At 34.1% G+C, this 16894-nt stretch overlaps 1 protein-coding gene across 8 annotated transcripts in view; it reads right to left on the bottom strand.

Moving 5' to 3' along the window:
* LOC134527372 (eukaryotic translation initiation factor 4E-binding protein Mextli) overlaps nucleotides 1–16488 on the bottom strand; it is a 168176-nt gene extending 151688 nt beyond the window's left edge. For 4 of the 8 annotated variants that reach the window (XR_010074175.1, XR_010074176.1, XM_063360001.1 and 1 more), the window contains exons 1-4: nucleotides 16379–16465; nucleotides 13173–13295; nucleotides 8765–8905; nucleotides 3010–3176 (exon numbers count right to left, since the gene is read on the bottom strand). Coding sequence is in view for 6 of the 8 variants with exons in the window: in XM_063360001.1 (XP_063216071.1) it covers nucleotides 3010–3176; nucleotides 8765–8905; nucleotides 13173–13284 (420 nt within the window). In the remaining 2 variants the exon portion in view is untranslated. Of the gene's footprint in view, nucleotides 1–3009; nucleotides 3177–8764; nucleotides 8906–13172; nucleotides 13296–16378 lie in introns of all 8 variants that reach the window. The other 4 variants (XM_063360000.1, XM_063359996.1, XM_063359999.1 and 1 more) reach the window with 3 other exon arrangements.
* Nucleotides 16489–16894: the final 406 nt, after the last annotated feature.

The following is a 16894-nucleotide window of genomic DNA, read 5'->3' as shown; positions in this document are numbered from 1 at the left end:
CTTTCTCCGGTCCTGCTATCCCCGCACCCCCGCGCTGAGAGACGCCAAGATAACAGCCGGGCACAGTATATAGAGATAGATATATTGTAACGGCCGAAAATACTGTTGGATACCAGGGAAAGCTTTAATGTTTTTTCAATACCTAGCCAGACAATCAGGAACAGCGGGACACGATGAGGAAATGACAAACACAGCAGGAAACATTGAAGGACAGGTGAAACGAGAGTTGGGGAAGCAATGTTTGCAAACGATAGCATAACACGGCCGCGGAAACAAACAGAGGGGTTGCCACTCGCGCACAGCTGACGCGACCTTGGTCACAGAGCAACGAAACTCGGTCATAGGCACAGGGAAGGAGGGGGAGTGTGTAATGACGTCAGAAGCGGCGCCGAAACTGAACTGTTTATGATATTAACAACAGACGCAAACTGGGTCAGGACGGGCTTCTTATTCGGGGATATTTTATCCGAGAAGTCAGAGTAACAGAGTCAGTGGGAAGCCCGCTACTCCGACGCCGAGACGACGATTGGTGAGTGACCAGCCACGATGCGACGATGGTTCAACACTAGACAGCAGCACAATGGCCATAGGCCCATGTAGCTGGTAATAGTTGGTATCTCTCTCTCTCATTTAAAAAAAAATAAAAATACTCACTTTAACAATAACTCGGTAGACAATTAATGTAAAGTAAACCGTCACGTAACTTGGGATAAAGTAGTCTGCAACAGTTGGTAACGGCACATATGAATCACGAGACAAATGAGGTCAAGAATAAGCTCTAGGAAATGGCCGACAGCACGGTTTATTTATTAACGACAGTATCCCTGATAGGCACGACTATGGTTCAGTAATTATGTGTTAGTAATAGAAGGTACTTTTAAAGACACAAAAAGTAGAGAAGTAAATATGTGTTGATTAAACTGTTAGTTGAAACTGCTGAAAATAAACATGTTCTTGTGGAAACATTCACCCTTAACCTCTTTACTTTAAATGTTTGGTAAATAGGGACTCGTCACCCTACCTTAAGGACTGTTTAAGGAAAAACACGAGTGGTGGAACCGCCCCCAGAACCTGATACTCATGACAGGGCCGTCACGATATCAGGAACACAGACGATCCTGGTAGATTCACTTCCATTCCCTTTCCCCATCATCCTTCACGATTCATTTCATGTACATATTCCCTTCATTTCCATCTTTACGGTCGACACAGATAAGAGTAAGTCGACGGCCGTAACAATATATGAAGATACATATAGAGATATAGACAAATATGGTTATAGTGAGATGTAAAGATAGAGATGGGGAGATTGAAAGATATGTAGTGATATGGAGATATAAATAAGGAGATAGAGATATATAGTTACAGAGGGATCAAGAGAGAGAGAAAGAAATGCTTTGCATGTGTCCAAACTTTAAAAAAAATACGAAGAGGCATTGCAACACATGCCTGGCATTAGATAGTTCATTATAAAGCATTAAAAATGTAATAGCCATTGCCAGAAGTTTAAGAAAGCATCAACAATCTAATAGTCATTGCCAGGAGACGACAAAATCATCGGCAATACAATAGCCATTGCCAGGAAATAAAGAAAGCATCTACAATGCAATAGCCATTGGCAGGAAATAAAGAAAGCATCAAGAAGTACCAATATTCTGTTATAAGGGGTTTCAGAATGGGAGATTGGGGTGATTATACACCTCATGTAGCCAGTAACCTTCCTCTTGTTTCTAAGGGCTAGTGCAGAATTTCATTGAGATAGGAGTAAAAACGAAAATTTGTATTGGAAACAAAAAAACTGAAACACTTCTTTATATAGGTATATAGAAATATCTCACAAGTAATCATAATTTGCTGCTCATAATCCATTATTTTTGCAATTATCTTTGCCATATTAACACAGTACTGTTAAATAAATTTGAATTTGAAAGCTAGGTGCATAAAATATAGACTTTAAATTATTTAAAAAAAATATTTTAGTGAGATTTTTTAAAAAAAAAAATCTTTGTTTAAAATCTTTATCCATAATGCGAAGCCAGGTACCACAGCTAGTTTTTGGCCAGTCTTTATTTGTTTTAATATATACACATACACTCTAAATAAGAAATATTTTTTGCACTGGTATGTCTCTGTGCCTTACACGCAGTGTAGTCTGCAGGAACAGCTCCTGTTGGTCACATGCTACCTTGCCATTGTGGTGCCAGCTTAATATCAGGCACATAGGAATAAAATATTTTTTTTCCCCTCATATTTTTTTGAGGCAGTATGTTTTGCGATATTCAAGGTCAAAAGTTACAATGACTGACCTTGAAATGGTAATCTATCGTAAGGAGGTCATCTAGGGTATCCACATAAAGCTATTTTTCTTAGCTTTTCAATGGTTTTTGTTTTGTTTTTTTACTCTACTACATTTTGGAAAAAAAGTTGCAGCTATTTATTAGTGTGCGAGAGTATAATGTTTTATGAAAATTTTAATTTTTAATATATTTGTATCTGTATCTAAGACAATTTTAAAAATAAAAATCTAAACCTTGGCAGAATTACTTACCTTATCATATATGTCTTCATACCAAATTTCATCAAAAACAGATTTGGTAAGGTCAACAAGGTGATCAATCTTACACAGAACTGCTCCAATACAGAATTCTTTCTATGGTGACTTCAGACTCACATGAAATTGTTTATATTTACATGATTCAAATGGCAATGATTGCATTCACAACGCACACTTGGCAATTTTTATGTTCACAAGTGGCAGAAAAATACTTAACTTTCAAAAAAAAAGAAAAAAAAAAAGATAGCTTTCAAAAATGTTTAACCTGAAATATACATTAGGAAGCTATCTGTATTCTAAAAGTAATCAAGATCTTTGGCAAGTCACCACACAAAGACTTTCTCCCAAGTAAATAAGAGTGAATGGATACTCTTTTGAAAACCAGTGCAAGGTTTGTGCAATAAAGATCTGTCATGAAGGTTCCCCTGAAATAATAACAAATATCAAAACTTTACGTCAACAGTGCTGGTATGCTGCTTGTAGTAGGAATTGGCATTTTCACAGTTGTTCCAGTTACGAGCTCGAAATTCGATAATCTCCAACAAATTCAGTCTAGCAGTAAGATCAAGGCGCTGATCTCTTGAGCCATTTCGAAATGATAAGAAAGCACGGTCTAGCTGATCTGGAAAAAAAATAAAACATTCTAACAATTGGAATTTTAGAAAAGTAGACCTCATAGCAATGATAACTTGTTTAAACAATATTTTATACACACAAGAAACTAATATTGAAATTATTGTAAATCCTATCTCAGAAGTTTTTCAAGGTACTTAGAAAATTAGGGTTATTAAAAGGGAAACACATTAAATGGGTAAAATTGTATCCATTAATAGGAAAAGAATTAAATTTTTTAAACTTAATATGCAGGAAATTTCTCATGTAGAATTTTCTTAAGAGGGTTTTACTAAATACTATTCTAAACAAACATTATTAAATTACTATTAATGTTACAATAGAGCATTGGTAAGATTAGTGACAAGGTTCTATTCACATTCAGCAGCAACAGCTCAACACTGAACACTATGACACAATGTGAACAACCAGCTAGGAGCAGCACTAAAACATTTAAGAAGTATTTTACCAAAATAAAATTAATTTTTACCAGTTGCTAAACAGTTGTTCCAAATGCTAGCCATTGCAAACAAATATTTACTACAAAGAACAAGCAGAATAGCTGTAGGAGACGAGTTGAAATAAAAGTAATTTATTCAAATTTTTTGATTTAACACTTTTAACGATTTTACTATAATCGATAATTGACACAGTAAGCATAACAGTGCTATTTTCATATTAACGAAATTTACTCACTATTACCAAAAGCATGAACTCCAAACAATTTAACCTTAAATTCATTATAAAATAGCCAATTATAATAAATAACCATTTTAGAATAAAAATATTAGATTTTCCTACGTCACTTCGCTCTCCCCTCTTATCAACAAGCTCGCCGACGGACATGTAGATGTTCGAGTCCCTGGCTAGACTGCCCCTCCCGCCTACAACACTTCTCTCTCCCGTCCATCTCCGAGCTCGCCGCCGCACACGTTGATGATCGAGTCAGGTCCCATAGCTAAACTGCCCCCTTTCGCCTACGTCACTTCAATCTCTACTCCATCCGCCATGCTCGAGTCTGGTCACTCCACACTGTCTAAAAGTCTAATCAGGCATTGATAATGATGATCTAACCTTCTCTTACTATTACGCAACTGTATCCTTCCATTTTCCTGGTGTCTACCATTCTCATTTATTTTTGCAAAATATTTATCAACTGGATTACTCATGTTAGGCCACAGATATTCTTGCATCTTCTGCCTCAGCCTCCGATACATGCAATTATCAAAACACTCGAGTTTCCTACAAGTTGTTTCGACCTAGACGTTTGAAAACAATGTTGCATTGTATACTAGATTTCTCCTCAAATTTTGCTATTTCCTGAACATTTTCCTGTACAGCCGTAATTCCCACTAATACATATTTCTGAACAAAAATTACCTGTTCACATGTTTCAATTTCTCTACATTTTACTTAACTGACTTGACGGTTGTGTTTTTCGTGTTCATGACCCACTTTCTCACCGGCTTCACAACAAACCTGGACCTCTTCTATCTGTTTTGTTTTATTTTATTTAAGCCCATTGAAAACTGCAGTTAGTTCAACTTTAAATTCATCCAACTCATTTTCTACTGTATTAATTGTTGTCTTACAATAGCAGATTCTTCAGAGCAAGACCTTTTCATTGGATCTGTTTCTGTCTTGAAATCATCTACAGCGACTGAATGCTCAAGGGCACTTCTAGACTGTTTCAGAAAATTTGAAGTGAAGTATGATGACATTGTCTGCATGACAAAGTGCATTAACTCAATGAAAGTTCTTATATCAGAAGAACTGTTGTATGTGCAATGCTGGGACCACAAACTCAGTATTATTCAGTCTTTATGGCCACAATCACTGCCGGAATTGAATGAAAGCATTGCGATGACTAAGCAGCTGTTTCAAAATACGCGCAAAAGGAAACACTACTATGTCACCTTCCTAAAAGAAAAGTATCCTGAGGGGGAAAAAGCCAGCAATCTGTTTCCATCACCCATACTGATTAGATGGAATTCATGGTTTTTTACAGTTAAGTACATTGTTGATTATCTTGTTGATGTAGTAGAATATGTTGTATTCACGTTAGATCTGTCAGTTCCAGCAGTTGATAACTTCAAGATTTTGTCACAGTCTGCTATTAATGTTATCAGTTGCCAAGCCACTTTTGTAATTGAGCATTCTGAGCAACTCTCAAATTACATACTGGAACTGGAATCTGGCAAGAAACCACTGGTGCATAAATTGTGCGGCAAACTTGGTGACCTCAAGAACAGTTTTGAGTTGCTGGCAGAAGGCATCATGGGTGACAAGACTACGACGATCATCAAAACATTTCCGTCTGTTCAGTCAGGTGAGGTGCAAGCTCAGTTAAGGAGCCTAGGTGCAAAGTGTCTCACAAATTGAATGAGTTAGACTTGCTAGATCCAGCTCGTGTTTTAAGAGCTTGGGTATTTTGTTTGACTTGCGCAATATTATCAGTAATATTGCTGAAGATAAACTTCATGCTTTGACACAAAAAGTACCACTGCTCAAAGAAAACAGTAAATTAGACTTCCTGAAAGGCTACAAAGCACTTCAAGAATCAATGAAGAAGCAAGACTCTGGAAGCATCCTTGATGTTGTCTTAGGACTGAAGGAGGAGCATCCAGTTTTTGCAACATTGGCAGCAAATGTTTTGTGGATGCCAGTGACCAATGTTGACTGTGAACATGCTTTTTCAGCTTATGGAAATGTATTAACAGACAAAAGATGCAACTTGACACCATCCAACATGGAAGTCATGTTAACATCATAATTTAATTAGCGTTATGTTATTGTACTTTTCATATTTTTCTGCCCTTTGTGTTTTGTACTGCTGGTGAGTAACTTTTAGAAGTTCTTATATAATATAGCCAACTTTTACTCTTGTGCATTTTTGTTTGTGTAAAATATGGTTTTGTTTACAAGACTGCTACATACAGCCCCTTTTTTTAACCAAAAATTTTCAATAAATAATATATAGGCCAATTTTTTTTCACCGCTTTTGCAACAAAATATAATAAAATTCACCGCCTTAATATACCAAAACAGTACAATTTTTATACCGAAATCTGTCATTCTTATTTACCACAAAATAGGGTCTCTACCGATGATACAGCTCGTATACAATAAGCCCGTCGATCACGATTCCTGTTCACACTTGAAAGAGCACACAGCATCGGCGACACAGATTGAAATGACTGACTGCTATCCCGCCTAACTATTGTTTGTGATGATTTTGATCTTGAAGATTTTTCTTCTTAGGGCAAGTACAAATGCCAACACGTCGGATGCCATGTATTACAACTCAGATTGGACTGGCTAGAAGACAATTTGCCTTGCAAAATTCACAAAATCCTTTAAAAAAAAAAATTAAAAAAAAATGTTTGCCAGAAAATGTTTGTTGATGTTTGTCAATTAGAGGTTAAGTACAAATTAAGTTTGGCAGTCTTTACAGAAGAGAAAGATCTAATAGAACTTTTATGTAAACTTATTTTTTTATATCTGCACAAACAAAACACAGTCCACCATTACACTATGTTTACAACAGGTTCTCACAGTTTTCATAACACAAAATGAAAATTCACTGCTTGAAAATGTAAATGTTTATTAGTTTTGATTTTGTTCAAATATTCTTAAAACTCACTTCCATATTTTACATCTCGTAATTAATTTCCGAAGTCGCTTGGCGTCTACGGTACAAGCGAAGGACAAAAGCGTTCTTGGAATTACAGTAAAATATCACTTAAGCTCCATCTTGGGCCGAGTGCCGATGACTGTGGTCGTTTAATACTAATTTCAATGTCCGAAATGAGGTTGATTACTGGCGCAGACTGGACCACAGCCGTAAAGTTCGTTACTTAGTACATGTTACTGAATTTTGACTTGAGCCACTGCCACACACAACATACAGCAGAGAACTGGGAAGATGAGACCATTGCCTCCAGCTACACCAGGAGGAGGGCGTCACGTGACCACTGCCCAATTCCAACACATCTTTCAAATTGCAACCAATCACAACATATTTCAATACAGAAGCTAGTACATGTTTTATTGTCTCTCTTTGTCTGGTCACATGATAAGGGCCATGGAAAATGCACAAGTTCAACTTTCCCATAATAAGAATCCATACAAAAATTGCAGAAATCCTCAGAAGCTGAATAAACCATGGCGCCATGAAGTCACGCACCTGTTACTCAGCCTTTTGTTTTTTCAAACATTACAAAATGTTCTAGAATCAAAATAACACCTTCTGAATAATTTCAATTGTAAAATATAGGCATCAAAATAAAATTAAAACGTACATAAGATACTGAAAAATTCCATTACCCACATAATAACACGAGAACCAGTATAATTATAGTTAAACAGCATTTTCTAAATAAAATATCTTAACACAAAAATTAATTACAAGAATTTTAATAATAAAATACAAGTATAAAAACTAGTTCACTATTACCTCAAACCATTTAATTAGCTGATTCCTCTGAATAAATAATTATATTAACTTCTCAAAAATTGTTTTAAAAGATAGGGAAGGTAGGGTCTTGCAATGTTACAAGGTAACCAAACTTCTAATATAATTTTCCACTTTCAAATAATTTAAACAATTATCTTTTAGCAACTGTCTATGGCGAGAGAGAGCAGAGTTGTACAAGTTAAAAGTTTGGAATGGCAAACAAACCAAACCAGCACCTGTAAAATATAATTGTATTCAATCCAATTTATTTATTTTTTTGACACATGTATAATCTTAAAAGATTGGTTCAATGAATATTTAAGATTTCCACATGCTTCAAGAACTTGAAACTATCTTGGTCAGAATGTTTTAATAAATAAACATTTTTCTTAGATAAGTTTCTTATTTCTGGTTGTAATTTTATTCCACGAGGTAAAAACATCATTAAAATAATGTTTGCACTAATAAAAACATATTAGGCACACCTTTATTATATAAAAATATTTTAAGCTGCTACATTTATTTACTTCACGGAATATGTCTTAAACCATTTGCAAAATTAAATATTAAATTTTCGGGATACATAACAATGATGTGAAAATGCAAAACCCATTAAAATCAAAGAGCAAACGTTAGCATTTAAATTTATAACAAGAACGAAGTGAAAACTTTTAAAGAAATCGGAACAATTAAATATTTATACAACAGAATGGCCATGGTTATGATGTTTCAGTGTTGTAATATGTCATTCTTGGGGCAGAATTCAATAAAAATTTTATGTGATACAAAAAAAATTTGATTGAGCAAAAAGGCTGTTAAAAATTCCAAAGCCATAACACATACTATGAAGGCTAAATTGAGAGTAGTACAAAACTTACCCTAGAAATATAATAATGCAATTCTGTAAAATTCTGCTCTAAAATTCATAATCATGAAATGTACATTAAGTTCCCCCATTTTCTAACAAACATTTTACAAATGAAAAGGTGGATGATGTAAAAAAACTCCTTACAATACAGTTTACTTTAAATTTTAAGGTATTTCCAAAAATTCAGGTCAAGCATTTCATGGAGGAATAAGTAGGATATGTTTAGAATTTCAAGTCAAAAATTGTTTTTATAGTAACAATAATATGAATATACCTTTAAAAACACTTTCTAGCTGTGACCCATACTGTTTCAGGTCTTGACACAGTTTCAAAATGCTCAGCTGTAACATTTCATCGTAGTTGCCATTTGCTAAGTGCATGGAGACAGATTCAACTCGGGCCATAATATCTTCAACTGCAAACATACCAAAAAATCAGTTCATTATTTATTCTTAAAAATAACTGTAAAAAATATACTACTGAAAACCACTGTTTTTAAATAAACTTATTTACCTATGATCATTTACTAAATGCCTGGTATACCCATTCGTAATCTTTGAACACAGACCATGAAACAGGCAACTGTACGAAACCAAAACAGGATGACCAAGGAGGGTTTTCTAAATGCCCAACTCCATCATGTTACAATGACCAAGTGATACCTCGAGATTAGACCTAAAGCCATGAAAGAAATAAGACCATGAGAGCAGAGGCTACTTCTCACTCTGATACATGTCGGTGTGAAACTATAAGTATTTTTGTGTTTCCACAAATACTTGCATTGGTGGTCAATAAAACAAGCTTATTGAAAACAAGAGCAAGACTAAGGCAACCACAGAAGTTCAGAGTTAAGCAGGCATTAGCAACTCAAATCAATAAAAAAGAAACAACAGAAAGCTGACCAGGTAGCACAACCCCTGAATGAAAGCAGGAGGTACAGACTAGGGATGTGCCGATACATGAAAAAACAGATTCCAATTCGAACTGCCGATTCAAAGATTGGCCGATTCCGATTCCGATTATTTAATTTCTGTAAACATTTGGTACAATAATTTTTTTTGTAATATTTTATAGTATATGAAACTTTATCAGTTAATGTAGGCACTTACATCATTTGAAGGCGAGACATTTATTTGTTTCAATTTTTCTTGTTTTACCACAAATTATCCATCCTCCCACATTTTACTACTTATAGTAAAATTATTTAGTCCTTGCGGTGACAATTTTAAATTGGCCTGGGTTGAATAGGCCTACTAAATATCAGTGTCTGCAGCAAAGGGAAATAAATTAGATCTAAAACACTATTTCCAATTATTTTTATTTTAAAATAGGTTGGAAAAATCTCATTTTCTAGATAATTACCAACTATCTAAAATTAATTCTTTATTTTGAAAACTAAATCAGTAAGTGTATCCGAACACTGTAAGATTCTTTTTCAAGAACATCAGCTTTTGAAGAGTCTGTGGCTGCTGTCTGTTACGTTTCTTGTCTGCTATATCCCCAGCAACACTAAACAGTCTTTCAGAGTTGACAGTGCTCGGAGGAATGCCCAAGAACTTCCGTACCAGTGATGTTAGCTTCAAGTGTTGAGAATGATGCCAATAGTTAAAAATGTCAGCACTAATTGACAAATTTGGTTCACTGAGATATTGAGTCAATTCATTTTCTGCAGCTTGACTTGGGAAAGGTTGATGACTGAAAATGTCAGATGCACTCATAAGCTCTTCACAAACTGCCCACAAAGAAGCTTCTTTGACACTAGTGACTGCAGTGTTTACATGTTACCATATGGTATCTTGGCTCTAGATGGGAAATTAATCTGCAAAAACCGATATCTTCAACAACAGAAAATGGTTGACTGTCAGTGCAGACCATTTCTGCTATTTTTTTTGGTTATTGCCTTACTCCTGGGATCATCACTGCCAAACGTCTTTGTTTTGGTTATGATGGCCATCAATGTTGGTTGCCTTAGAACTCCGGGTGATGAAGCTGAAGCAGTTTTTATTACTTCTTTCTGTAAATTTATTCCTGGAGCTGAAGTTACAGTGGAACTTGAAGTTGAAAGGGAAAATTATATTTGTGCACTACTACCAGCACTGAAACTGGGGATGCCAGGATCATCTTCACTTTGTGAACTTGATATAGGATTAGTGTGTCACACAACACGGTTTTTAACAATGACGATGTCATGTTCCCTTCGCAAGTGATTTTGAAGAATTGTGGTACTGAATGTTCATTTGTTTTTTCCACCTCTCTTCATACAACGAATTACAAATCGCGATCGACTCGTCAGTTGCTTTAACGGAAAAATAATTCCAAACAATACTCTTTGCCAACGCATTTACTTATTAGGTATAACAAAACACTCAAACAGCACCTCACATTGGAAGCTTTCAGTATAATTTTGACGTGAATTGTTTACGTTAGGAAGATCAATGTTATAAGTTTAGCACACTAAATGGTTTCGCCGCTAGATAGCAGTGTTGTTCGATCCAAGTACCACATTCATTTGTTTTAATGCTTTCATGGCGGTCTCTTGCATATTAATTTCAAAGTGAAAGAGTAATTTGTGTATAACTTATCAGTTCATATTAAATTCAGAATAAGAAAAGCGTAAATTTTATCTTGCTTAAAAAAACACATCTGCAAGAAATTGCCATTAAACTAATAGTTTTTCTTCACGTACGCAAAAGCAACAAAAAAAGTTCTAGAATTCATAAATTCTTAATTGAAAAATTGTTCATTACAATTTCCGTAATCAAAATGCATTCAACTAAATACCAAACAAACTAACGTATTTTACTTACCGTCGCGTTTACCTCTCATTCTCACCACCACAGCCGGGCATTTTTTTTTTCAAAATAAAAAAAAGTAACCAATATATAGATACTGCTGCTACGCCAGCACACCTAGCGACAGAATTTTTTCCAGTGCTAAACTTTCCCATTAGACAATCCGTTTTCTTCCTAACCTGTAGTAGAATTAACCTTAATTGCACGCAAGAAACGACAGATTAACATGTGTGAAATTCGTGAAATTAGTTTTTATTTAAAATGAAATATTTTTTGTATTGATGTTTAGTGTTCATAATTATACGCGATAATTGCAGTACAGGTTTTTTTACCACTGGAAAAAATACATCGTTCGGCCTTATGAGATTTTGTTAATTGTTTAAGTGTTTCCGTTAATATAAATCTGGGTATCGCAGTGAAGTATGTACTGAACTTTAATTAAAAAATTATCTGTATTAAGTATAAATCTATAAATTAATACAATCGGAATCTGAATAAATTGGTCGTTTTCCGATTCTTTGAAAATCGGTGATTTACCTGAAATCGGCCGGTTCCGATCTCTTGCCGATGCATTGGTAACATCCCTAATACAGACTACTTAATAAAAGTAACAATAAAAAAAAATTTACATAAAAAAAGGAACAATCCAAAAGGTAAAATATTTTCACAACACTTGAAGAGATGTGATAAATGTCAAGAATCTAAACAAACACTTAAATAAAGGACCCAACACCAACTAATAATAATTCATTAACACTGCAAATAATTTTTGAGTAAACATCAATAATGTTAAAGATTAAAATTAACTACTTGGTGCCTTACTGCTTTCAGAATTTTTACCCAACTTAAGGTATATCAGAATCATTAGTCATTATTTAAGTAATAACTTAAAAATAAAAGATAATGATTGATTAATGATTTATAATTTGAAATATGCTGATAACATTGGCGGACACACGCATTCATTTTGTGAGGGTATTCAAAATAAAATTAAAATAAGATTTATTTATTCAAAAAACTTACCATCACCAACAAGGGGTTTGGACAGTTACAATTTGGATGATTAACTACAAAATATTTGATACATCAATAGGCAGATGTATAACAATGACTATAAAAGTCATATCAAAATATTCCCACTGGTTTTCAAAACCTAAAATATCTCACATTATAAATTATTATTTAAAAAAACCTGAAATATGATAATTATTATATTTTTTTACACTATATAAATATTGATGAACAATTCAAGGTCAATTGGCTACGAAAACTTACCGATTCAATGCAGTCTGAACACAGGAAATTCTGGCAATATGTAAAAACCATGGAAGATGGCTACACTTAGCTACAGTGGACACAAGTCATATTTACAAAATTATTTCTCAGTAATTTGATCAAGAGTTGAATAAGGAGCTGTTATTTTCAATTCATAAACAAAAATTGATATTCATATATTATAGAACAGAAAACTAAAAACCTCAAATATTATTCACAAAATAATTTTAAAATATCTATTATTCATTTACATTTAGCTACTAAAAATCTATGGATTACAAGTTAACAAATAATTGCCATAAAATATTATAATTTTAATATCTTTTTGATTTTAAAAAAGTTCAATAAATGAGTAAAAAACAGAGTATTGATATAAAACAATACCATAAAATAAAAACTTTATTAGTTCTACTTATCAGCATTACATGCCAACCCAAAAATTATACAAAACAGCTATGCAGTATAAAGTATAGCTAGCTAAACGGTAAAAATTAAAACTGGCCATTCTCACACAAATATTTTGACACATCTTAAACCCTTGTTTTCTTTACCCACACTCCATCTGTCTCATTATGTTTGGTTCTGGTTACCATAGCTATCGGCAGCCTTACTTACAAGGGCTGTATTTAGTGTCGATCAGCGACAGCCGGTTTTGATTTTTGAAAGGACGTGGTTTTTCCATTTTCTTTACAGTTCTTGTGATTCTCGAAATGCTCGGAGCTGCCATCCTGGTTTTTGCTGGAAAAAAAATTTTCTAAAATTTTTTATTTTGATATTATCTTAGTTAAATAACATGTAGGAAGGTAGGTAGTTATACATATAATAATACTTAATTTAAAAACAAAGGAGACTACCACAAACATGTTTATTAACATACATAATATACATACACAGACTAGATCAGGGTATGACAGCTATCGTAATTACCTATATACACTAGATTAGGGTATGACAGCTATTGTAGCCTAATTATCTACACAGACTAGATCAAGGTATGACAGGTATCGTAATATACCTACACAGACTAGATCAGGGTATGACAGCTATCGTAATATACATACACAGAATATATCAGGGTATGACAGCTATTGTAATAACTTACATACACTAGATCAGGGCATGACAGCTATCGTAATATAACTACTTACACTAGATCAGGGTATGACACCTATCGAAATGGTAGCGGAGCTGAACTTGAGCTGAAAATGAGATGATAGTAATAGTACTACTATGTTGCCTTGCAGCTAACTCCAATATAAATTTATGATAAGGAGTGAAGTAGTCTTAAATTTTGTGAATGATTTTGCTATTTTTTATACATTTTTTTTTTCAGAGTATATAATCATTTGCTCAAATTTTGTATTTGTTTGACTCCCAGCATGACCCTGATTGTTTAGGGTAAACTTTCAATCAGTATCCTTCAGCCCAGGCTAGGTATTTTTGTGACTGAACTGGGTTAACATACTCTAAGCTATGATTAGTATTTTGTTATTTACCTGCAGCTTAAAAATATGCAACAAATATCAAACACCAAACAATGCAGTTTAAAATCTGAACTGCATATAGCATGTAAATAGCAGATAAATTAATCTCAGAAAAGTATCTATCTTTTTCAGTTACAATTTATAAGTAAATACAGTCAAGACTATGTATATATATTCAGATTAAATAAATAAACAAAACTTATTTTTTAAAACATTCACAGCTACAATATTCTCTATAGCTATCTGACTGCTATTATTTTGAACGACTAACATTATGAACTCTTATCTTCATATTATCCTGCCAAAAATGAGCCAGTAATCAATGTGTATGGCTGATACAATAACAACTTGTATCATAGGCCACTGAAGATAATGTAAAAATAGCCCTCACGCACTGGTAGAAGCAACCTGTTTAGAATTCATGTAATAAACTCCAATCTGGGCCTACTTCATGGCCCGATACTGCAATAATTATTTGTTTCCACATGCACCAAGAGGAAGACATAAGGCAATGAATGACTGGTGAATACTGGGAATAGCGCATGTATACTGCTAGAAAGTATAGCACTGTACAACGTACTTGCAGCACAAGCACGATGGAGAATAGCAGAGTGATAACACTCATAAGGGTGATTTTGCCAGTTCTCTCTGCTGCTGCTGGTGAGCCAATGGAAAAGCAAGGAGCACACTAACCGTGCACAGACCTGGCGGAACATTGAGGCGGTAGCCAAAAGAACATAGGAGCTAGGAAACTCTATCTAACAATGGAACCGACCACTTAAGTAACACCAATAACATTTATTTAGATTATAATCTGAGGCACAAGCTCTATGATAAATTTTAACTTGGCATATTATAATAATATTTTACAAACTACTAGGTATGTAAAAATTTAGAAGATGCTGGAGCAGAAATGTGTGTCCTACATACCGCCACTGGTGTCGGCCACACCCAGCTAGCTGCACACACAGATAAGTTTGCCTTATTTTCATATATTTTCTATTTGTAAGTTATTTTATTGCCTGAAAGGCTCTCCATTAGCAATATTAAACTGTTTTCCTTCAACATTTACTTAAGATACCATAAACGAAGTAAGTTAACGTATGAAGGCTGTGCGCTAACGGTGGCTCTCAATCCTTCAACATTAAGGGCTAGGTTAGGTCAGCAATAGTTGTCCGAGATTAACCAGTGAAAACATTACTATTATAGGCAAGCAGAAGGTTCGATTAGCAATGCATGAGATTGTCATTCACACCAAAAGCACTAAGAGCTAATTAGATGGTACAGCTATTTACTGATAAGTTTTAAATATAAACAGTACACAAATAACTAATTAATTTTGCAACTGCATATTAATTTTTGTGTTATAATTTTGAAGAGCATGAGCTTTTTTTCTTCTTCTAGATATGTTTTCCAATTATTCTTTAAGCCAACAGTAGTTTGCAGTTTTAATTAGTAATTAAGTTCAATATAAAATACAGTAAAATTTAGAGAAAGTTTGGTTAAGTTAGGTTAGCTTAAAAAATGATTTGATGTAATTGTGTGAACAGTGGGATAGATTATACCTTATGTTAGCTACATTAAAAATACTGTGTTTGGGTTAGGTTGGCTAAATTGAAATACTTTGAAATCATGTGAGTTTGGTTAGGTTAAGTTTAGTTACATTTAAAATTGGTGATTCCTAATCAACTACTCAAAAAAAAATTTACAGTGCATCTCATTCTCTGCAGCCACCACGCCCATCTTTCCACTGCCTCATCCCCCAATTTCAACCCCATACGACAGTCAAGAGGTAACGAAAACAAACAGAAATGAGACTTCCTTTCTTAATTATCATTTTTTTTGGTATTAAACAGCCCAGTCTGCTTGAATCAAAAGATTACAAACATAAGACATGATTCACCATATTACAAATATCTTGTTTTTATAGCATTTATTAAACGCATGCTGAATAAAAACAAAAGTCAAATGCATTTTGAAAATATGAATTTCTAAAAAAGACTAGTTGAATGGTGTGATGCGTAAGTGTACAAAATAAATGAATGATAAATTATTCCTGCTTATAAATTCTGTGCATACTCAGGAATGAAAAGGCAACTATTCCTGTGCTAGGTCCAGTCATATAAAAATTCAAGCAAATATTTCATTCCTAGCAAATTAAACACTTATTCTATGAGTCTGACCCGGAGAAACCAATTCGTCAACCACGCAAAACAGAAATAAAACCCAAATAAAAAATAAACAAAACATCACAGTTCTGTGAAATTAATGAAAAATGTCATCTAATTCAAAATGTTACTTTAATAAAGACATCAATATTGAAAATAAATTACTGACATTTGAAAGACAAAGCCCGGTTGAAAATTAACACGTATTTTCTTTTACGCACATAACTTCACATACTTAAACAGCTGACATCTTTAAAACTCAAATCAGGGAGTACCTATATACAGTGTTGCCAACCTTTTGAAACATATTTATGCTACAACTCAGAAAAAAAATGCTATTTTGAGAAAAATTATGCTACATTTAACCAATTTTCTTTTAAGTTATTTATTGAGGTAGATAAACATTGCTTTTACGATGCAAAATAATAAAGCTGTAAAAATTTGCTAAAACTTAATATTGCACATACAGGAGGGGTGTGCCTATCCACAAGCTCAGGGCTGCGGAAGCCATCATGCTGAAGCAGTGTCAGGAGTGGGGAGCAAACTACATCAGCGCAAGGAGTCGACTTCAGATGAGACACATGGCAAGGGATCAAAACCATCTGATTAGGGAAGGCGTGGGAATCCTGACGCAGGTGATGATAGACGGCTTAAGAGCGGGTAATGTGGGGCAGGGAAACGGGGT

The sequence above is a fragment of the Bacillus rossius genome, chromosome 1 (assembly GCF_032445375.1).
Source record: "Bacillus rossius redtenbacheri isolate Brsri chromosome 1, Brsri_v3, whole genome shotgun sequence".
NCBI lineage: Eukaryota > Metazoa > Arthropoda > Insecta > Phasmatodea > Bacillidae > Bacillus > Bacillus rossius.
This window is presented reverse-complemented; position numbering and strand designations above follow the sequence as displayed.